The 23,582-nt window shown below is 35.1% G+C and overlaps 1 protein-coding gene across 1 annotated transcript in view; it reads right to left on the bottom strand.

The window, feature by feature from the left end:
* The window catches only part of LOC120636558 (LIM/homeobox protein Lhx2-like), a 57,622-nt gene extending 34,413 nt beyond the window's left edge, over positions 1 to 23,209 (bottom strand). The window contains exons 1-2 of the mRNA XM_039908094.1: positions 23,137 to 23,209; positions 5,660 to 5,889 (exon numbers count right to left, since the gene is read on the bottom strand). Coding sequence (XP_039764028.1) covers positions 5,660 to 5,742 — 83 coding nt within the window. The 5' untranslated portion in view covers positions 5,743 to 5,889; positions 23,137 to 23,209. The remainder of the gene's footprint in view (positions 1 to 5,659; positions 5,890 to 23,136) is intronic.
* Positions 23,210 to 23,582: the final 373 nt, after the last annotated feature.

Genomic DNA, 23,582 nt, shown 5'->3' on the forward strand with positions numbered 1-23,582 from the left:
GGATTTACTAAAGCGCGGCATATTAATATACAGGGGGATACCTTGTACCTGGTTAAGTACCTCCACAAATTATGAGGCCCATATATATACAGGATCAGATTAGTAAAAAAAATTGACCATCAGAAATTCTCGAGCGCGTCAGATTAAGGTAGGGTTAGTTAATTACATCCTAAAAAGTGTGACGTAAAAAAGGGAAGGGCAACAAAGTTGTAAAAATAAAACGTCATCTTGTCGTTCTCGAGCGTAGCTAATTTTTTTTTTATTTTGAAGGAAATAATTCAAAAATAATGAAAAGTATATAATTCGTCGATAAAGTTAAATGCGCGCAGCTGCGTGATGCCTACATTTCCTTCTCCGCGTTTCTATTCCTCTCTCACTCTTTCTCTATCTATTACTCTCCCACTCCGTCCCCACTCTGGTTTCTGCTGCGATGACGCTATCACAGCTGATCATAAAGACTCGTTCGTGGCATACTGTTTACAACGTGTTTCCAACGTTTTTTCATCGGATCTTGACGTTTTAAGGTCATAGGAAGCTAAAACTAATTCGCCTTTGAGCTTGAAAAACCACGTCAATCGCCACCAAGCTAGTCAAAATCGATTGATTCGTTCGAGAGATATCGTGAACGAAAGAAACCCGAAAAAGTGTTTTTTTTTGGGATTACTCCGAAATTTGTGGTTCGATCAATTACAATTGCGAAATTACTTATGAGGATGATAAAATTGCGTCGAATGCCGCTAACCGCGTGAAAATTGCTTGATCCATTCAAAAGTTATTGAAAATTTCGGTTTGAAAATTCCAAAAATAGTGTTCTATGAAACTTCTATCAGACTTTTGAGCTGGGAGAGCTCAAATGCATAGAAATATTATTTCTTTGAACAGCGAGCTCAAAATATCACACAAATTATATTTTGAGCTCAAAAATGTCATAAGTACAATTTTAAGTGCCCAGGAATGGATTTAGCGGGAAGTTGCAGGGATGGATGGCCTTTAAGGTGAACCGTTTTTCTAATATTTTTTTTGTCAGATCAGGCGAATCCCTCTAGATAATGGTCAGATTATGAGACAGTACGTTTTGAATATAAAGATGAACCATATATATCTTAATCTGACGCGCTTGAGTATTTCAAAATGGCGATTTTTTTTCGCACATTATGAAAATGGTCGCGAGTTTGAATCCCATCGAAATCGTCGGATTAGTGAATGAAAGCTTTTTTTTTGGTGCACTTAACACTCACTACCTTCGAAAATCTGACGCGCTCGATAATTTTTTTTTTTTTTTCATTTTCAACCATTAAATCCAACCACCCGCAATCCTGCAAACGATCCGATTAACATACGTACATTATTAAAAATACGTAGGGCATTGATGCTATCAATATCTGACGCGCTCGAGGATGTCCATGCAACAGTTTTTTCTTACATATTTAAAAATCTATAGCCGCTGTAAAGGTATATATCGTATAACATTTTTTTCTTCTTATCATCTAAGATTTGCATCCCAATAGGTCTCTACGACGCTCGAGTAAATTCCCATTTAGCATCGTGGGCAAATGTAAATAAACTGTACTAAAAAAAATGAATTTTCTTAAAAAATGCGAAGAAATTTTTTCCACAAATAGTTTAATTAACGAGTAAATAATGACAAACTATATCGAGCGTGAAACTTCATTCGAAATTTTTTATTAGTTAATGGTTCTTGCATCCCTCCAGCATTCCCAAGCACGTGAAATTTTATTATTTAATCGAGAGCGAACCAAGTTTTATTAATCGAAAGCAATAAATTGGTTTGCAATAAAGTCGATGGGATTTTGCTCTTGGATTATTTAATTTACTTATCTTTGATTTTCTTTTGGATAGGATAAGAAATTCAGTAACATAAAATGACTCGGTTTTTGCTCTTAGTAGCTATATATAAAACAAGAATTTTTGGTTTTTCAGGACAGTTTACATGTTTCAAATCGGTAGAATTAGTTTTAGAAGTATAGAGAAATGTTTTAGGTTTTCGTTTTTATTGCAAAGCTTATTTGCTTTGCAAAACAGAGGGCTTAAACAAACTCCATTGCACCTAGCTAACGGCGATGTTGCAGATTAAGTTTAAACCGAGCTTGATGTCGGGATAAAAAGTATCCTATATTACTTCTAACACTTCCACAAATACGTGTACAAAGTTTCATGAGAATAGGTTGAGTAGTTTTTGCGTGAAAGCGTAACAAACAAGCTTACATTGACATTTATAATATTAGTAGGGATAGGGATAGGGACAGGGATTGAAATTAGCAGTTTGTTATTAAACAGTTTAATTGGTGTATCTGTAGGTATGTTATTATTTTTATAAAACTTAAAACTGTATGGCGTATAGGCGTTCAATCTAATATTGTGCTAGACATAAAATATCTATGGTTATCAGATCAATCTAAGAACCCGGAGATGGTGTCGGAAACTATGGGTCTCTTATGAAAGCACAGGGTCACTCAACGCGCGATGGAAAAGGGATGTACATGGAATTAATTTGTGCGATCATTTGAAGAGATCCACCAAAGTACCAGGGTTATTTTATTATATACTTATAGGGTTATATCTCAACGAGCTACGAAGCTGAAGTGTTAGTTGGCATGGTACTTGGGCTTGGTGGTACATAGGGTAGCTTGGAGAAACGATAGACTATGGGGTAAAAAGGATCCTGAACTCAACTCCAACTCTGGAACAACAAACTTGAAATTCGTAGGTTTCTTTTAAAGCATATAAGTACCTCAGTTCCGAAAATATAAAAATATAGTGGGTTGGAAGTTTGTATGAAAATCCTATGATTTCGAGGTTAGTGACACCGAACTTCATATTTAGGTTAGTAGGTAGAAAAAGATGTAAAGTTCAAGAGTGGCAAAATATGGGCTCAAGGATCTCTGCTCTTTTTTTTATTACTAAGTCAACAAACCTGTAATTTAGAAAATAGGGTTCTTTTAAATTGTATACATCAGTAAGGAAAAAAATATTTTGTCCTAATCTATCCCTAAACAGATAAAACAGGGGTTGGCAGTTTACATGAAAATCCTATGTTTTTGAAAAATAGAGACAGAAATGTGCATTTAGGTTAACATTAGGTACTTACATTTGAATTGGCGTTTTGTTATACTGGCCACTTAGATCTCCAATGTTTTTATGTTTTGCAAACCCTTATTCATTAGATCAGGTTCTTCTTTACGACACTCAGTTTACAAAATGGAAAACTTGAAAAGTCGCGCTAATAACCGAAGGATAGATGGCGGCAGTATCGCAAAAGTGCGTTTTTGGTTCCATAGTTTTCGTTCTGGAAATTTTGACCAGCAGAACAAGCCCCGATGACGACTGGAGAGCAAAGTTGTTATGAAGAATTGAAGGCCATTGTGGAGCTAGCTGCAGGCTGCGGTATTAGCCATAAAACTGTTTTAACACACTTGAACCAAAAGCTCAAAAAGTGGGTACCTATTGAATTGTACAACATTAGACCACACACTGCAGAACAGACGGTTTTATTATTAAATAATAAATCAAAGAAAAAAGCAAATTAAAGAAGTATCAATTTGAATGTCTAGGACATCCACCGTATTTCCTGGACAATGCTTTTTTCAGTAAAGTAGTCAATAAAATACCTATGAGACGGCAAAAGTGCTTACATAGCAATACTTTGATTAAATAAATATATCTACTTAATGTTCCTCCCTTATAAAACGCCAATTTCATACAAAAGGTTCTAATATTATGAAAAAATTGGCTTAAAGGTGCGGTGAAAATGGGCTAGAAGTTTTAAATGCGGAAACCGGCCCAGGAGATAAAGAAAAAGAGAGGGATGACTTAAGGCGGTCAAATAAGGACAACAACATACGGCATAAACGGGTTCTTTGAAACTTCGCTTGGGTATAGCTACCGTATGAACCATTGGATTGATCTGAGGGAAATTTGCCACTGTCTTTCTATCTGGAGAAGGGCATAGACACCCACGGCGATCTTCTCAAGCCCACGGGAAATCAGTATTTTTATATTTTAATCACCCGAGGCACACGCTACTAATATACAGACAGAGTTCTTAACAGTATTTTTTAAAACATTGTTTTTATAAATTAGATGTGATAGTAAGAACTCGAGAGTATGGAAATCTTTCTGTTTGTATCCTTATCACGTATAAATCATGAATCTGATTTTGAAGTTCTGCTGGCGTAGGCGTAGGCGTTTCCGGGATTTCTTCTTATTAAGAGGACAAGTTAAAGTTACATCGCCGACGAAGTCGCAGCAACCGTTAGTAAAGTATAAATATCTCTTTTGCAAAACATCTTCTATAAGTGTAAGAAATAGCATGAAAGTTTTTTTGAGCGAATATTCAACTTACGACTACTACTTAAACTCAATAAAAATTCAATCTAGTTTTATTTTTGTCGCCTGAAGACGGGAATGCAACGCGCTGTTAAAAGTTTCTACAAGAAATCTTACTTCTATTTTTATATGGAGGTTTTTCATCGTGGTTCTTTGAAACTTCTCTCACACAGATATGCAATATTTGAAGCTTACTTTACACCGATGTACGAGTACAATAGTTTTATAGTAAATTATTATTTAATAGTAATAATAATAATAATAATTTAATAATAATGGAATTAATTGTCTGTCTTTATTTCTGTTTTTGATTTTTACTACTGGAACTACCTTAAGGAAATTTTACAGCTTTAGCTGTTGCCTTCGTTCTGTAATTTCGGTCTGTTTCAATAAAAAAATATTGAATCACAAGACACGTGGCGTTGTAGTAATGTAATATCAAAATAAATAAACAAATAAATGAATTTAAAGTATCTCTCAGTGATTTCGAAGTAAATGAGATTTAAACAACATATCCTACTTTTTAACCGACTAACAAAAAGGAGGAGGTTCTCAATTCGGTTTCTTTTAAAACGATTTGAAAAATTATTTTTTTGTTTGAGGCGGTCCCATTTTCACCAAGTCAGGGATCATGGAGAGATTATGAACTCTTCAAATATTATAGGGTCATCTAAAGCGATTTGAATATTTTTTAAAGTAATTTGTCCAAATAGTGCTTGTTATTTATGCTCGTCACAATATAGGAGCTGATGGTGAAGTGCCGAGAGAACTCCTCATCAATTAACACCCCGGCTTTGGAAAAAGCAGTTGACAGGTTATGAGCAGTTGACAGTCGGTTATTATATTATAACGTAGATATGTCGGTTATTATATTATAACAAATCTACCCACTTAAATCGTAAAAAAAAAAATTACATTTCTACAGCATTAAGTAAAATGTAGAAAGTTACTATGTACACTATACTTCGTACCTACTCCTTTTCTATGAAATAGTAGTAAGGAAAATATCAGTAATTTTCTTGTTTGCACCGACTTAAAAACGGTGTAGAATAATATTTATTTCTAGCTTTTTAATTGTATGAGAAAGTCGGTCCTTTTTTGTCAAAATATTTTTTATGATAAGTTCTGCGCTTCGGAAAAGGCTAATGCAAGCTGCATTGCTGTGTTCAGATTGATGGAAGCAGGTCGACACTTTTTAGTACGTGTTCTTTGCTGCAAGCAAAGTGTTGCTCTTTATAGTAGATGGTTTATGAAAAAAAAAAATAGATAGGTACCATAGTGTGTAGAACAAGTAAAAATATATAAGTGTTACCTGTCCTGTATCCTGCCTCCGCATCCCGCACATTCGTCTGGGGTTGCAGGCGACCCCTCTGAACTTTCTCTCTCCTTCAGCATATTGTTGTCCGTTATGCTCTCCGGAATCGACTCTGTGTCTCAAAGAACAAGGTTGAGTTCCCCTTGCATCGTCTCCTCGGCTCCGTTTAAAACAGACATGATGCGCTTTTTGCTCTATAGGCTCCGAGCAGAATTCCTTGAATGGATCTGTAGAACCATACAAACGTATATTATGAATAGTTTTATGTTCTTGAATAAATCATTTGTTTAAGCTACAATGAAACTTTAAGTTATTAAAAATAAGCTTAATTTGCTTTAATCCGTCACAACCGGCCATATCTATCAACATACCTCTGCGTAAAACTTATCGATGAAAAAAAAACCAATCCAATAACAAACCATTGTTTAAAATAATCTAACTTTCAAAGCCACTGCAAAATAAATAATGTACATTTAGATTAGTACGTATTACCACGAAAGTGATCGGAGTTTCTGAAGTCTTCTTTATAGGGGTACATTATATTCGTTTAAAACATAATAATAAAAGTCTTTACAAATATGATTCAGTTTTAATTAGTCTTGAAGTTTTAATAGGTACGTAGTACGTACCTACTTCAAAACACAGTTCTACTTGATAACCATAGAAAAACGAAATAAGAACAAAAAATACATTTTAATACCATCTATTGCTTTTTCTACTAGTCTACTATAAATTTATATTTTAAAAATATATATACAAAAACTTGTGTTCGTACGGTTTACAGGAATAGCTGCACTACACTGATTGAAGTAAAGCTTTGATCAAAGAGATTATGTTTTCATACCAAGCCACCATTAAAACTGTGATCAAAAACTCTGCTAATTCACTTCCCCATTTAAAATATGAATATATATGTTGCAAAGTTATTCCAGCAGCCGTATTTTATTTGGAAACTATAACGCCTCTTTACCACTGCCCCGATTTTTCTTTCACTACTGGTAACAATCCCTAAGTTTGTTTGTTGCACCACGTAAAAAGTATCAAGTAGGTACATATCACAAGTGCCTTCTATAGATCTATTTGAATAAAGAAATATTAGACTTTGATTCCATCGTACTGAACATGATTTATTGCTTAAAACGGGAATGAGTGGTTAATAGGAAATTAAGATTCTCAATCTATAATTATCCGAACGAGGTAAATGTATTAATATCTAACCAAACTTAAATTTGAAATTCGGTTGAAACTTTTAAAAGAATTGTTGCATTCTTTCTTATTTTCTTAACTTCTTACTATCTGCTCTTTTGCAATTAATAATTGTCTATTCTTTTTACAAAAATGAAATTTTACTATGCTAATATAATAAAATTATTAGTTAGTTCATTTGTTTGTACCGAATACACGTATCGTTGTTTCATCAAATTAAATGTTTCACGAAGGCTATAATTAATTATGTCGTACGCTGAGAAAACTAACTATGATATTTAATTAACAATAGCAGCTTGTCTTAATGCAGCAATAAACTTTTCCTATAGGAAGCTTTAAAAAAACACGGACAAAGTTGCGGGCCGGTCCAATAAAAGAAAACTCTCAAATCGGGCCGAAGCGACGCAATAAATAGTTATGCGTGAACATTGACGAAACAAAACTTCTGACAAACCCACGGGTCGAGTTAAGACCCTCCACCTGTTTTCGAATCGATTAAAAAAGAGAAGCGAATGTTGTCTATCCGCCAACTGCGCAGAGCAAAAATAAAAAAGTAAGATTCAATCCATAAATTTGAATACACAGCTATAAGTTTTCCATATAAAACGCTAACCACTGTCTTCTTAGCATATCATTTACAATTCTCCCGCGTCGACTGGCGCAAGTCAGCAACTATACACAATGGGACATCTATAGGATCTTGTGGAGGTTTATACTAACGTCCCTTTTATTGGGAGAGACAATGGAGATTGTGTGTACGTTTTTGTTTTATTCTGGTCTGAACGACTGTCGCGTACCCTTTAAACGGCAAATAAGTATTAAGTAAATTATATACCTTCTGAATATCCGGTCGCCAATCTATCATCCTTTGCGTATACATATATAAAAAAGCTAAGTTTAGCCGTTAAGGTTTTACCTTGGTAAGATGTTTAATTTCTAAACGTCGGAACAACATTGTAGGTAGGCTATTATCCTACACTGCATCATGACTTGTGCAAGACAAACAATCACACATCGAATAATCACGTTTATTTTAACACAAGTAATATTAGGTAGGCACTCATTCAATTCATGATCTATAATTAATTGGAAGTGGCAGAACAAACCACAAATTATGATTTGTGTAAATTGCGAGCTCCAGCCAAAATATGCTAGTATCAAATGTGTCAAACTTCTCAATATGATCGTCCCATTTAGTCTATCCCTATCTACTAATTAAGTATAAGTACTACCTGCGACGTCGCCCGTTCACATTACGGGAAGCAGCGTACCTACTGTGTACTGATATTCGTAAATTCTTACGAATATCTACTGAGTATGCCTAACCACCGTATTTTTTATTGCACAGGGTCTATCATTGCATATCTCTAGTCTCTCTGGTCTCCTGGATTTGATGGTTTAAGTCTTGAACACATTATGTACGCTGGCGAATCATTATTCAGAGTTTTGGCCACCCTGTATAATACTTGTATAAACTGTGGCTATTTACTAAAACAGCTTATGAAAACCGTGGTAGTTCCAATCCCTAAAAACAAAACAGGTGACCTTTCCAGCCTAAAAAACTACAATTTCGCTAGGAAAAATACTTGAAAGGTTAGTACATACGACCTTAAAGATTAACATCAAGCTGTGTGATGCACAGTTTGGTTTCAGTCCTGGTCTTTCAACAGACTCGGCGATTTTCAGCTTAAAAGCAACCGTGAGCGATTATGTGAACAGAGACACATCAGTTTACGCATGCTTTCTCGACTTATGTCGTGCTTTCGATCTCGTAAATTATAATTTACTTTGGGAGAAATTACACGACTCTGAAGTCCCTTTAAAAACGATTAATCTGTTGAAGGTGGGACGATGCGACTTCTAGTGAACATAAGCTAGAATGATGTGTTTGACAAGGAGGACCTCTCCTAACCTTTTTAGACTATACGTGAACGACCTGATTGAGAAACAGAGAAGCACCAAGATCGGTTGTCATATAGGGTCAACTTGTATGAACAACTTTAGCTACGCGGATGATATGGTTCTTCTCAGCCCCTCAATTAGAGGACTTCGTAAACTAGTAGCAATCTGCGAAAGTTATGCTGCAGAAAACGGTCTTAAATATAACGTTAAGAAGACAGTTACGATGGTGTTCCGATCAGGCAGAGGTCCGGAGACTATTCCGGAGGTTTTCCTTGATGGAGATTTGCTCGAGAGAGTTGAGCGGTTCAGATACCTTGGACATATTATGACTGAAGGTCTTGTCGATGATGAAGATGTAGAGAGGGAACGACGTGCTCTGGCTTTTAGATGTAATATGCTCGCTTGTCGTTTTGCGAAATGCAGTGACCAAGTTAAGGTGACATTGTTTGGAGCATACTGTTTATATGCGCTGTCAACAATATCAGGGTGCATAATGCTTATCGTATCTTGATGAAGTTGCCAAGGTACTGCAGCGCGTCGGACATGTTCGCTAGGGCCAGATTTTTTTGCGATCATGAGATCGCGAATCGCAACATTTTGGAGTCGTTTGCGAGCCTCCCAAACCCATAAACTATGACGCTATTAGTTATTATACTTGCTATTAGAAGGAGTAATTATTATGACGGACGTGCGTTTACAATATTTTTATTGTTACTTATTATTATTATTATTTTGTTATTTAAATTTATCTTTTTATATAGGTTTATACCTTTCAATAAAGATTATTATTATTATTATTATTATTATTGTTGCGATATCGCAACAATTTTTTTAATAATATTAATCGAGAACAAAACCTATAATAGCCAGCGTACCTATTCTCATAACATTGCATAACTTTAATTTTCTTTTAATTACTTAAATAATTACATCGCAATAAATGTATGTGTTGGTTGAATCAGGTTGTATGATACAATTTTTATTTTTATATTCCTATATTATGGTATAGGTACAGTAGATAAGATTACTTAATTAACCGATGTTTTAATGACATGCATTTTTTTTTCTATGTAACAAAGCTGGCTTTTGAAGTCTTGTTAACACAAGATGACCTGTTGGTTTATAGAATATATAAAACCAATTTCAACCGAAAAGTATTAAGAATGCTTATCTAGTACCTATCTGCTTATTCCTAAACCCTTATAGAATAGGTATTTCAACTCAGACCCTCGATTTTAACGCCCTTGTGCGAACTATGCTAACTGAAGTAGGTACTCTATTCAACAGGTACTCAGCAATATAATCATTGTATTAAAACAGCAGAATTTCAGCATTTCATAAAACTTTGAAATGTAGCTTCGTCGACCTACTTTTATGAAATCTCAAATGGATGCGGAAGACTTTATCTTGTTTTACTTAGATTACACAACGATTGAGATTCATAAAAAATATTTCCCTGCTTAATGATTATGTAGATCATTATTGTCTATATCGCACCATACCAAATCAGAAAATAGAATCAGAAAATAGCCTTCCTATGTGTCACGTAAAAAGAAAAGTTTCGGCTGACCTGCCCGTAATCTGACTGTAACTGACCCGATTTGACCTTAATATTTTTTTATTACCAGCTATATGACAATTTTTATAATGTTCTTTAAAAGTAAAGAATTAATGGAAAATTATTTAGATTTATGTGAAAAAAATACTGTTACAGGTTACATTAGTTTATAAGCTCATTTTCAACTATAGCCACCAGATATGTACCTTCATCACAGTTTAATTGCGTCACTCAAATATTTTGCTCACACTTTTTGTAACTTATAAATTAAATTTTATTTTTAGAATTATGGATGAATGTTTACTAACTAAAAGCGGACCACAACACTACTTATGAAAATAATGGTTTTTAAGATAAAAAAAGGCAAATTTAGTTTAACACTCAATAATTAGATAGCTATTTGAGGAAACCAATTTTTTTTTTAATGCCATAGATCTAGGAATTAGGAATTGGCAGTGATTGGAATATATCGCTTCATCTAAACAGGAGAAGTCTAGGTTACATCTACAGGTCGGGTTACTTCAATATCCACCTACTACAGGGATCCGGTCTCCTCACATATTGAGAAGGCTGTTGTCCTGTTGTCTACCACGCTGGCCAAGTGCGAATTAACACGCCTTTGAGAATGTTATGAAGGACTCTCCGGCATGCAGGTTTTTTTCACGATGTTTTGTTCACAGCAATTGATATTAAAATTTTCTTATATTAATATAACTTTGAAAGGTGCGTGTTGTCGGGGATCGAACTCAGTCCCCCAGAAAGGGAGGCCAAAGCTTTTACCACTAGACTATCACCGCTTCAATCAGTCTCTATTACGCAACTACAATACTAAATATACAAGTACATTCGAGCATTGAGCCCAATTATTCGACGGGTGGATATACTAGGCAATGATTATAGGCGTGATCTAATTTCTCAATTGGACTTTCAGAGTTCGTTTTTCAAATAATAAAGCATATATTTACATGCATTACGGTTGTAACACTTGCCGACGTATCGTACCTACACATTTTAGTGCCAATAAAAAAGGCTTTATAGAAAAATCCATTAAAAAACAAATGACCAGTTGCCTTATCTAATCGGAAACAAAATAGCTCCTAAAGTTTTTATCAAACGTTGCGTTTATTAACCTAAAACTGTAAATAGTTTTATTATAGTTGTTAGTTTTGATAAGGGTGCTCGAACTGGGGTTTTCAAATTAAGAGCAATCAACGATTTTATTGTTGCACATTTGTGTTAGTTCTATAACATTTGAACTACTTTCTAACATCGCTTCATTATCATCTTAATTTGAACCAACGGACATCTACTGCTGTATATAGTCATTTTGAAGGGAGTTCCAAATTCCACGGTCTTGTACCTATTTGATGTAATCTGTAAACCCTATGGGGTCTACCAGCGCTGAGTTTTCCGGTCGTTCCACGGTCATGTATTTTAATATTATACTAGTAACAGTCAACAGCTTCGTACTTGCAATGTAGATGCTAATGTGGAGTAGTTTTAAGTGATTAATAATACAGCTCAATAGTATATTAATTTAATATATTCAAAACTCAAAAAAATTCAAAATTCAAAATTAATTTATTTCAAGTAGGCCTTCTTTATAAGCACTTTTGAAACGTCAAGTATTCACCGAGAAGAGCCGACAAGAAACTCAGTATTTTTAATAAAAGTACACTAAAATATGTTTGTTTCTTGGCATTTTTCTTCTATATTATGTACTTTACATAATTGAATTACTCTATCTATTGCCGAAAATTGCATTAAAATACATTGCGTTGTTTAAAAGATCTAAGCGTACAAGCAGTGACCTTGTTTTATACTAGGAAAAGATCATTATCATCAGGGCACACGTCTCCTACCACAATGAGAATTTTTTTGAGAAACAAGGGGTTATGGCAATAGTCCACCACACTGGCCCGGTGCGGATTGGTGGACTTCACATACCTTTGAGAAAATTATGGAAAATTCTCAGGCTATATAAGTTTATATAAGTTTGTTTATGTAAATAGACCTTCTAGGCATCATAGAGTATTTGGATTGATTTATCACACATTTTACAACGAGTACCTACACAATATCCTCAAAGGTGTGTGAAGTCCATCATTCCGCACTGGACCAGCGTGGTGGACTACAGCCCTAACCCCATCTCATTATGTGATGGGATCTGTGCTCTATAGTGGGCCGGTAATGGATTGATGTGATGTACAGTAGGTTAATTCCGATAAAGGGTAGGAAAAATAACTTATAATTTAAGTACACATAACATAAAACGTATCTAATTCGTATAAATGCAGAAAATTGAGACTGTCTGTGATTTCAAAATAACTGCGTGTTATTGAGCTCGTAGGATTATTTAAACGATAGAAAAACTTACAAAAACAACACATTCTTAAAGTAAAGTATGTGTCGGCAAATATTTTGAACCGCTCATACAATTTTTGCAGGCAAGTAGACTACCTACTTAACACAGGACAATAGAGATGAAAACTTTCTCCAAAAAACGGTTTAAATTAGGTATGTATAGTTATAACTATTTATGTAGCCTATTCACTTGAGCTGTGCTAGGCTGTGACCGTTTCCACAAATGATATTTTGTAGGGTATTCCTAGCTTACATACTTACTTAACTCCCGTATAATTACCTACTAGTTTCAGTGAAGGCGTTTCTACCAATAATTATTATTGGTGAATAACATTAAACCCTTAGAACATCTCTAGTAGAAAAGCAGCTTTAAGTGTTTTAATAGAACAGGGGATTGTAAGGGAAAACTTTACTTGTAATAAATTGTTGCCGTTAATCGAAGCTTTACCTCGTATAAAATAAAGCACTTTATGTGAAACTATTCTTCATTTCGTGAACGAGTTTTTGCACCTAATGTTATAACCCAATCGACATACACAAATCACAACAAATCACTTCACTGCATCGAAAAATAAAGTTGAATACCGATTGTTAGAGTGCTTACGCCATGTCGCGAGAAAATTTAAAATTCTACTGCTTTAACAATACACAATATTCGAAAACGAAATTTGCAATTGCAATGCATTGGAATCGCAAGCGAGGGTAAAAAGTTCGCTCCATCCCCTCTGGGCGTTCTTACGCAGCCTCCATTCCACCCTCTGCACCTCCCTTCGAAGTGCTCACACAACATTTGTTACCAAGAAAAATCCAACAATATTTGAAAGGGCACAAGGGTTGTGCACACACACAAATGCCATTCGAATTTATGTTTATATCTTCTACCTCACAATGTATAATCAATTTAGTAGCGGTAGAGATGCACGATTAGAGACACGTTTCATTTTTTATCTACCGGGGGTACTCAAAAATATTCGTTTTTTTAATGGAGAATTCAAATTAAATACCAGAACAATAATATTCATATGCAGATAACATGTGAAGTTTTACAGAAAAATATTCAAGACTGTTTAAAAAGGGGGTACTTAATTACTGAGTCGATTCGGAATACTTCAGTATCTAATAACTAAAATCTAGTCCATAGTTTTTATTGACTTCTTAAAAAATTACTACAAAGTTGTCAAAAAAAATACGCAGTGACCACCAATACATTAGATGTTTACATATAAATGTAATCATATCTGATATATTGATTGTGGCATCATCCTTGCAATCATATTACTTCAATTATACTATTCTTTTACTCAATCTGTGACTTCATTGGCAAAGCACTCAAGCCACGATTGCCGAAGAGATTTTGATTCAAATCCTGCTAGTCTCAAAATTTTATTTGCATGAATAGTGGCTCTTTACAAGCTTTTACAAAACAGAAATCCATCATGTCCTTTTGAATACCCATTAGAACTTCTGTAGAGACCATGAATTATGCATAATTTTGAAGACCTAAGAGATCTGTTTGTGTCAATATATTTTTGTAACAGAGAAACCAGAAAAAGGCATAAAACTAAAAAAAAAAAAAAAACTGACGAAGAATTCTCGGTAAACGTTAGTTAAATAATAATTAGAAATAAGACCAAGTACCTACCTACTATCACATAACTGAACTGCAATGATTGATTACACTCCAATTAAAAATGTCCAGTTACGAGAAAAAATAGACATGCCAGTTTTTTTTCATTCCAGGAATGCGATTTTTAATTACGTGTTGGTATACCTCATCGTCCTAAGCTTAATTAATGTCCCATCGCTACGCATAGACCTCTTTACTTCTAGTAGGTACCAATCCTAACCTCTCACCATTTACGTTCATATCCTCCTCATCAGCTGTGCACAGGGTTCCTCTTTCAAAGGCGATATTAAACCCACTGACTCATTGATTTTTACCAAGTGTTAGTAATATTAGTTTAGCCTCACGACATGCTTTTTGGGACACAAGGGTGGACACTGGTGAGCACCAATATTCTAACGCTGGTACTGAGAACTATAAGTTTACTGAAAACTTCTCCATCTGTAACATGCCAAGACCAACGAGGCAAGTACTTATATCCTCACAGAAAAGTTAGCAATAAATCCCGACATATGCAATAAATATTATGAAGCTATCATAAACTTTCCGATTACATTAAGCGACTTTCCGCGAAGCCGGTTTCAGTGATCTGCAGTATGAAGTTTCACCGTAAACTTGCACTCATTAAAACTCGCTTGCTTACTTATGATTCTTATTACACATTTATTAAATCGACGATAGCAACTGATGCTTCTTTTCATTGATAGAATAACTTCTTACTTCAGATTTCTTGGAACGAGTTTCCAGTAAAAGATGTCTGTATCATCTACCCTAGATCGAGTACCTGTATCCGCTAGGCGGCACAGAACTAAGAAGAAAACTGAATGTTTTCTTTTGTGTGAGTTTTTTTTCTCTTTATGAAGCAGGAGCTGTCGAACCCTAGATTTTTTTTTTATTCCCCTACAAGTTAGCCTTTGACTCCAATCTCACCTGATGGTAGGTGGTCAAGCAGTCTAAGATAGTAGCGAGTCAACCTGTTAGGAAGTATGGTAGTCATACCCCTAATCGGTTATTACGCGACATCATACCGGAACACTGGCATGGTAACAAGCCACGGCCAAATTGCCCAAATTGTCCCTGCCGGGAATCGAACCCGTGTCCTCCTGCATAAATTCACGCTCACGTGAAGTTGCGCCAGGGAGATTGTTAATTTTAATAAACCCATTTTAAAGTGGCCTGTTTTATTTTTTTTGTTAATTGATGTCAACTTAGCGCCAACTAACTTCAATTTTCATGATAAGCAGTTCCTAAATGTCGATGCCATTTCATGTCCAATGAGTGAACAAGATGGCAGTCTTTTAAACCCAAAATCGCTGACCAATTAGTTTAAATATATGCCCAATTCAATTTTAGTGCCGAGGCTCTTGTTTTCAATATACCTAGTTACTCCCATAGAAATAAGAATTCCTACGCCAATGTTGGTGGTAAGGAATTTCGCTCGTTCGGGATGCCGCCAGTACTGATAGTGTTAAGTGTAGAAGTAATTTAGATTGACCGTCACACACCATTAAGTTAATATCAAATATTTGCTCTATTTTGTATCTTTCAATATTTACCATGACGATCTACGCTAGGAATTTTACAACTGTCTGAGAAACTAATTGGTTTCATTCATAAACTTATTTATACCAAACTGTGTCGGTAATTATCGTTAAAATTAGCGTCGCATCTACAAGCTATAACAATGTTAAGGACACGAGTGCATTGTAATTGAGCATTCCTAATTGCTCAGCACTTAAGGATATCCAGTTCCTTTATTATGAGTAACAAGATCTTGTTTACATTATGTACAGAAGTGAAACTATTACATGTTTATTAATGGATGGCTAGATACGATAGCCGGGTCGGAAAAAGTAAACAGTCGACAGACTTCATTCATCATTAATGAAATCAATGAAACGGATATCGGAAAACAAGAAGCTTTCATTCATACATTCATTCATGACTAGGGATGTGCCACTATGTTAGAAGACTTGAAATGAGACTTTGAAGAGTAACAGCAGTCACGTCAATTGCTTTAAATAATAAAATAACTGAACAAGCATTTGAATTAAACTGTATTGAATTAAAGTTATGGTGACTGAATTTTATTTTCCAAAATGAGAAGAAACGATTCTTTCTTTGGAACAAAATTCGCAACGAGGAAATTGGTAAGGGGACCAAAGACTCCGACATAGCTCAAATGTTAAGCATCAAGTTGAAGTGGCAGTGGGCGGGTTATGTCCGCTACGCACCGGTGGCCATTCCGACCGGGAACCGGGGGCAGTCGTGTGTGAGGCGACCTCCAGTCAGATGGACGGATGCCCTTAAAAAGTGCTGGATGCGGCGGGATATGAAAGGCGGAGGACCTTAGGGAGAGTAGGGAGAGGTGCACTCGTGGAAAGCAATGTGTTCAGCAGTGGACGCCTGTAGACTGTTAATAAAGATGATGATATACAAAACCCGTTGTCTGAAAGATGAACTGATTTCTTATGTCCATGCATAGAAGTGCATCTCTCAATCAAAAATCAGACTTCTTTTGCTTATTTTGACTACACAAAGATACATAATGGCATAGATGAAGTTAAATAAAAGCTTTTAGAAATAAAATATTCAAGCTTTATAATTATGCTTTACTCAATGGTTACTTTACTTTACTCAATAGTTAAGTAATTTTGTTTGCAGAAATAGTAGTCAAAGAAATCATAAAGGTTGGTTATGTACCTAGGTTTATTCATCAGTCTGTCTGTCTGTCCGTTTTAGGCTTAGGTATGAGACTCTACTAGGAAGCTGTCATTTATCGGGGGTTTACAGATCAAACGCAATATATATACCTACAAGCAATATTTATATATATATTGCCATCTCACTATCATAGACGTACGTTTTTGCGCCTATAAGGTGCTATGGATATGGCAGTTCAATTAAACCAGCCACCCCTAATCAATGCAAGAAGACAGTCTAAATCGCTTGGCAGCTTTGTTAGTAGATTGTTAAGTAACCGTGGCCGAAGCTTCCAACTATATCAGTCATTTTGTGTTGTTTATTCAACGCATGTGATGTTCGCACGTGTAATATAAATTTAAAAAAAAAAAAAAAATTACATAGATATTCTTATACCTTATTATGAGGATTTTTAATCTTAAATACTCCTAGGCCACTTGTGCCACACCGGGTTATTTTATTTAACTGAGTTAGCTGCTTATACGGGGTTACATTACACCAATGCCTCGCGCAACCACGTGTTAGGGACTACAACCTTAAGTTATATTTTTAAATTTTTTCAACCTACCAGTATTGTAGGGTTAAATTGCTAACTCAGGATTGATTATTAATGACAAAATTGAATGTGCATGCGGGCCCTAAAGGGCCACAATAAAAAACGTGGAATAACTTATGAATAGATATGCACTACTTTTCAAAAAAGTTTCAAAAAACTTAGTGACAAAATACTGCATAGGTATCTAAATGTTCCGACATTATGACGTTGCGCAATTATTAATAAGTCCCATAGAGTTGCGGTGCCAACTCCCTATACAAAGTGTCGGAGCACCACTTGTTTGTTTCCTCCAAGTTTTTTCATTCGATCATTAATTCATTGCCGGTGATGCACATAAGCTGATTATAAAGTGTTACGTGAGCTAAAGTTGTAATTAAACAACCCCGAGCATTCAGTCATTTATTAATGTACCACCCAATTGATTGAATCAGAGTTTATTCACATTTAATATGCTGTAATGCGATGGGCATGAATTTTGTGTGGTTACTGAGATTTGATTTGCTCGCGATATTTTCCTGCGTACAATTTGAGATTAATAAACAGATTTCTTCTAAAACTTTCACCACCTATTTCACACCCAGGAGGGAAAAAATAATTTTGTAGAGAGCTTATAAATAGCCATTAAAATATTTATAGAAAACAGCTATTTCTAAGAAGAAAATCACGTTGCACGGAAACTATTAATTAGTAGTTAATAAAGCCTCCTCAAGCTTGAAAACACTTCTAACGTAGGTAGGTACTTACATTGTTCTGCAAAGTTAAGTAAATTGCAATTTGATAGCCCTAGGGAAATATCCAGGCGCGGTTTTATACGTAGGTTGAAATGGGTATCAAGTAAATTTATAAAGGTTTTACACCTTGAAATATTCTAAAGTTTGCAAATGTTTATCTTACTAATGGGTAAACGGACTTTGAATGGTCTTTTATCTTATAAAAGACCATTCAAAGTACCTATTCTAAGTATGTTGACTCATTTACCAATTTTTCCTTAATTAGGAAAACTATTCATTAAAATGCTGTGATAACACTTAGATGGAAAGTATAAATTTATTGCAATAAAACATAAATGAAAATACTTAGGTGCCAAAAAACAAGAAAGGTAAAGAGTAAAATCTATAGAGTCAGCCTTTTTAAGCGTAAGAAGCTTAGTAGGAACGACTTTGAAATATCACACGAATGCAAACGAAGCCCTATCAAAGAAAAAATGCACTTAAAAACATCATTTAACTTCAAGTACCTAATAAAAATTAGCTCTGCACCTAGTTATGCCAAGCCTGAATTAATCGACAACATACCACTTATACGGACAACTGTGACGTTAATTATATAAGAACAGGTAACTTCCGACCATACAATCGTTGAGAACTCGTCACTTGCGTATTGTCATCATATCCAACCATTAGGTACAGGACCACTACAGGTCACGGGTCTACTCCCACAATAAGAAGGGTATAGGCCATAGTCCACTAAGCTGATCCAGTGCGCATTGGTGGACTCTTTGAGAACATTATGTATAACACTCGGGCATGCAGGTTTCCTCACGATGTTTTCCTTTACCGTTGAAGCAGGTGATATTTTATTGCTTAAAGCACCTCAAAAGTGAAACCGAAGCCCTTAACATTTTCTTCAAAATCGTAGGTTCTTCAGAATCTTATTTAGTGAGGTAGGTCCAATTCAGAGAAAGAGATAAATTAGGCTGAGCAACGTTCGGAAAATGCAGTGATATCTTATGGACAAAAACCAGAAGTACTTAATTAGGTTCCAACATTTTCGATCAACGCCTGTCCGACTGAATAAAAGGAGCAATTATTTTTTATACTTGATACCTCAGGATACTGTTCTGATTTGAATTTTTTTTTTGTTTGAAACGGTGTACTTTCCTTATGGCTCCATATTCATCAGGTCAAGATCTGTTGAAGGGATCCTTAAAAAATCGAGTTAACTCTTTAAATATGGTAGGGACTCCTAAAGCGAGTATTCTTAAAGTGACTTGAGTATTTGCTTCGAAAAAAACTATTTTGTCAAGTAAAAACTCAGTTCTTCATCATCAGATGAAGACCAAGGATGGCCACCGGAACTATACAATAATAAGTATTAAAATGGTTGCGTTTCGATTATGGTATAAATTAAATAAGCAATTTATGCTCGTCACAATAAAGGAGCTGATGGTGAAGTGCCAGGAGAATTCCTCAAGCATTAACCCGGCCCCCCGGCTTCGGGAATAGCAATAATTTGTACATTTTACTTGGTACCGACTTAAAAAAGTTGTTGAAAATATTTATTACTTGCTTTTAAGTTTTATAACAAAGTAGTCATTTTTTTTTGTTATCTATGGACCTAATTGTAATGACCACGCTGGAATACCTTGTCAGCATAAACTAGTTCTTATTTAATAATATTATTGCGGATTAGGCATTCGTACTTATAGAATGGTCTAGACACAGCAGTTATCGAACTGTATCGTTTTTGAGTATTAAACGGCTTCGATTTTGACTCCTCGGTTGTGAACGGGCAAATCTCGTTCAAAGGCTATAGGTCCGAGAGACCACTTTGAGCTATCGGTCATTTTTATTATCACGAATATGTGATAATCATCGTTAAGCCTTCATCAGCCTTCTTTAGTACAAAGGGAGGTCTGTGCCCAACAGTGGGTCATTAATAGGTCAGGAATTAGTTTGTATTCGCTTCTTGTGCTTTTCTATTTTATGTACTTTTCGTGGTGTCAATATAAGTATATTTATCAATCACGATGATAATGTACGAGGTCATAGTAATATGATTACGGCTACTTCTGTTTACTTATTCGATCGCGTGAAAGTTAATCACGATTTGTATGGAAATTAAAGAACGCCACCTAGTGACAACTCTGTTTCCCATTACAATTTTTTGTACAACTAGATGGCACTCTTTAATTCATCGTAGTTAACTTTTACACGGTCGAATTAGTTAACGTCGGTTAAATTTTAACACTTGGAACGAAGAAGTTAGGATAGATCTAACAGACGGGAATGATTTTATCATATTGTTTCTGGATTTTACTTCAGTGAAGGCTACAGACTCTAATAGGCTCTAAGAGGTATACGGCCTCGAAATAATATAATAGATGATGACTGCGCGTCAGATACGCTCTGGCTCGGCGCAGTGTAATATAGAGCTTTATATTTTTGTTTTTTTTTTTAAATATAAATAAATAAATATTCTACGACAATACACACATCGCCTTCTAGCCCCAAAGTAAGCGTAGCTTGTGTTATGGGTACTAAGATGACTGATTAATATTTATATGAATAATATACATAAATACTTAGAATACACATATAAACACCCAGACACTGAAAAACATTCATGATGATCACACAAACATTTTTCAGTTGTAGGAATCGAACCCACAGCCATGGACTCAGAAAGCAGGGTCGCTGCAAATTGCGACAATCGACCGTCCGTGTGTTTTTTTTTTATATAATATAAACATTCAAAAAATTATATAGGTTTAGTTTTTGTATTGTCACAGAAAAAAACTAAATAAATGAATAAATATATTGCCATATCGACATTTAGCCCCAAAGTAAGCGTAGCTTGTGTTATGGGTACTATGATAGCTGATGAATATTTGAAAATACTTATTATATACAAATAAACACCCAGAGACTGAAAAACATTCATGTTCAACACACAAGACACCTATCGGCCGTCACTCAATTACTTCAAGCAAGAACACAGCACAGTTGTAGTCCGATCTGATGAAAATGAAGTATCACTAATACTCAGTTTAGGGAAATTATAATAATTTCAAATCACTGAAGTAATATATTTCAGACACCTCAAATGTAAACATAGCTGATGTTATCTATGTTTACATAGATAACATCTATATATATCTTTTATGAGAAAATTCTATACTTGGTGATCTAAAGGTATCTAATGATCTCTGGAAAATGTTGTGGAAATAAACTTTTATTTATTAAGTATCATAACAGTAACACTTTTACGGCTTACGGGTGAGGTTGTTTACCTTTTCCAGGTAGCCTTGTTTATTTTATCTACTTACAAAAATAAGTTGTTGTAGAGTTTCCGTTCTTTTTGTCGTTTTGTTCCGCCTAATCTCCGAAACGGCTAAACCGATTTTGACAGATTTTTTAAAGGCAGAATAAGGGTGTAAAATAAGCACCCTTTGTGGGTTGCAGTAGGGGTTGAAATCCTTCAAGAGAATCACACGTTTTTCTAAGTAAAACACATTAAATTGTAGGGTTTGGGTGTCCTTTAGGATACCATCTGCTAAGAAAGATCTCAATAGGGGTGAATCGGAAGTTGGAATATTGTACGCAAGTCGTATTTTTTTGAAGTTTTCGTCCTTATTCGTTAGTAAACGTAGTCTAAGAATTGAGAGGTCCCGCGTTCGTTCTTTGGTAGGGGTAATTTGGAAATTTATAATTTTCTTCAAATTTTCTCTGCTCCGGTCTGGTGGAAGGCAAGTAGCCACCGTTCCAACAAATACATGCTGCCCAACGATTTAGAGTTCCGGTCCAATGTCGCGTGGGTCATACCGCCAATACAATTTTTTGAGATAAAGCGAGTTTTGCGTTAGACTTCCAAATCGTATGTACACGTAATAGTTACAAAGTGATCAAGTACCTACATAAACACGAAAACAATTATCTATAAAATTCTTTACTAAAATACTTCGTAAAAAGTAAAATTACAGTATACATCGTTTTAACTCTATATTAGTTTTCAAAGAACGATGTTCTTCTCTGTATCTATCGTTTTGACTCTACCTTAGTTTAAAGAGTATCGTTCTCTTTACCTAGTAACTCTAGGTACAAACAATGAAAACTTTAGTATTACTTGTATGAAGTATTTTGTACCACCCACCAAGTTTTTTTTATCATATTCGATGGTGTGAGTTACGGTGTTTAAAATTTTTCATGTTCTATACTTCGGATATATTTGCTCTGACGGATAGATAGACTCACAGACTACTACAAAGTCACCAATTTAAATATATAATTAATCCAACAAAGTCCCATGTTGTAAACATATTTCAAAATTTTCGAGCACCATAAGAAATCCGTAAACGAGTTAAATAGTAACATCGAAACATAAAACAACATAGAAACAGCCTTATACGTGCAAAATGTGATAAACAAAATGCGGCATTCCGTTACTTGACCAGTAAATAAATAGGTAATTGTGAGTAGCTATCAACTTGAGTTTATAAATAGTCATTATTTACTTAAAAAAAATATATAGGTAGGTTTTTTCTAAAAATGGCATAAAATTCATTGCAGCTGATCCACAAGACATAATCTAAATACGTAGAGAGCGCGTTACGATCCAATAGTAAATAGATACTATTTTAATAATACTACGATCGTGTAGTAAACACGGTGTTGTTGTGCTCTTATTTACGCTTTCGACTACGTCACTTATAAACAAACTGTGTATTTGGCAAAACGTGAACTTTAACTTAAAAAATTAAATAGAGCAAACAAAAATAGGTGTAAGCTTTTTAATTACCCCTTCTATAAGTAATGGGGCCAAAAATATCATAATTCAATTACCTCCTAAGTCCTTTACCAGCACGGACTGGCAACGTCGCGTATAATTTCACCGCCAAACAGTTACAATACGCATTCAACTGTTCGTGAACGCGGCACTGTTCGAGCCCGGCAGACATCTGAGGGGGCGCAGCGATGCTGCGACGTTGCCACGCCTCCACCTTCGAAATCGCCAATCGCACGCCTCACTCAACGAATACGGTTCGGTATTCGAAATGTTCGATGTTGTTCTTATCTCTTTCTACACTGCAAAACGTTGTTTGTACCAAGCGAGATGAATTGATTACAGTCGTGTAGACCTATTTTTCGAATTGACAAATCGAATGGAGGAAAACCGCACAAGTTTTAAACTTACGCAGCGATTTAGGACTATATACGCTTAATATTAGAGTAAATTGTTAAATGCCAAGATATTTGGCATACGCGAAATTTATGGTGATTGTACTACG

The sequence above is a fragment of the Pararge aegeria genome, chromosome Z (assembly GCF_905163445.1).
Source record: "Pararge aegeria chromosome Z, ilParAegt1.1, whole genome shotgun sequence".
NCBI classification, from domain to species: domain Eukaryota; kingdom Metazoa; phylum Arthropoda; class Insecta; order Lepidoptera; family Nymphalidae; genus Pararge; species Pararge aegeria.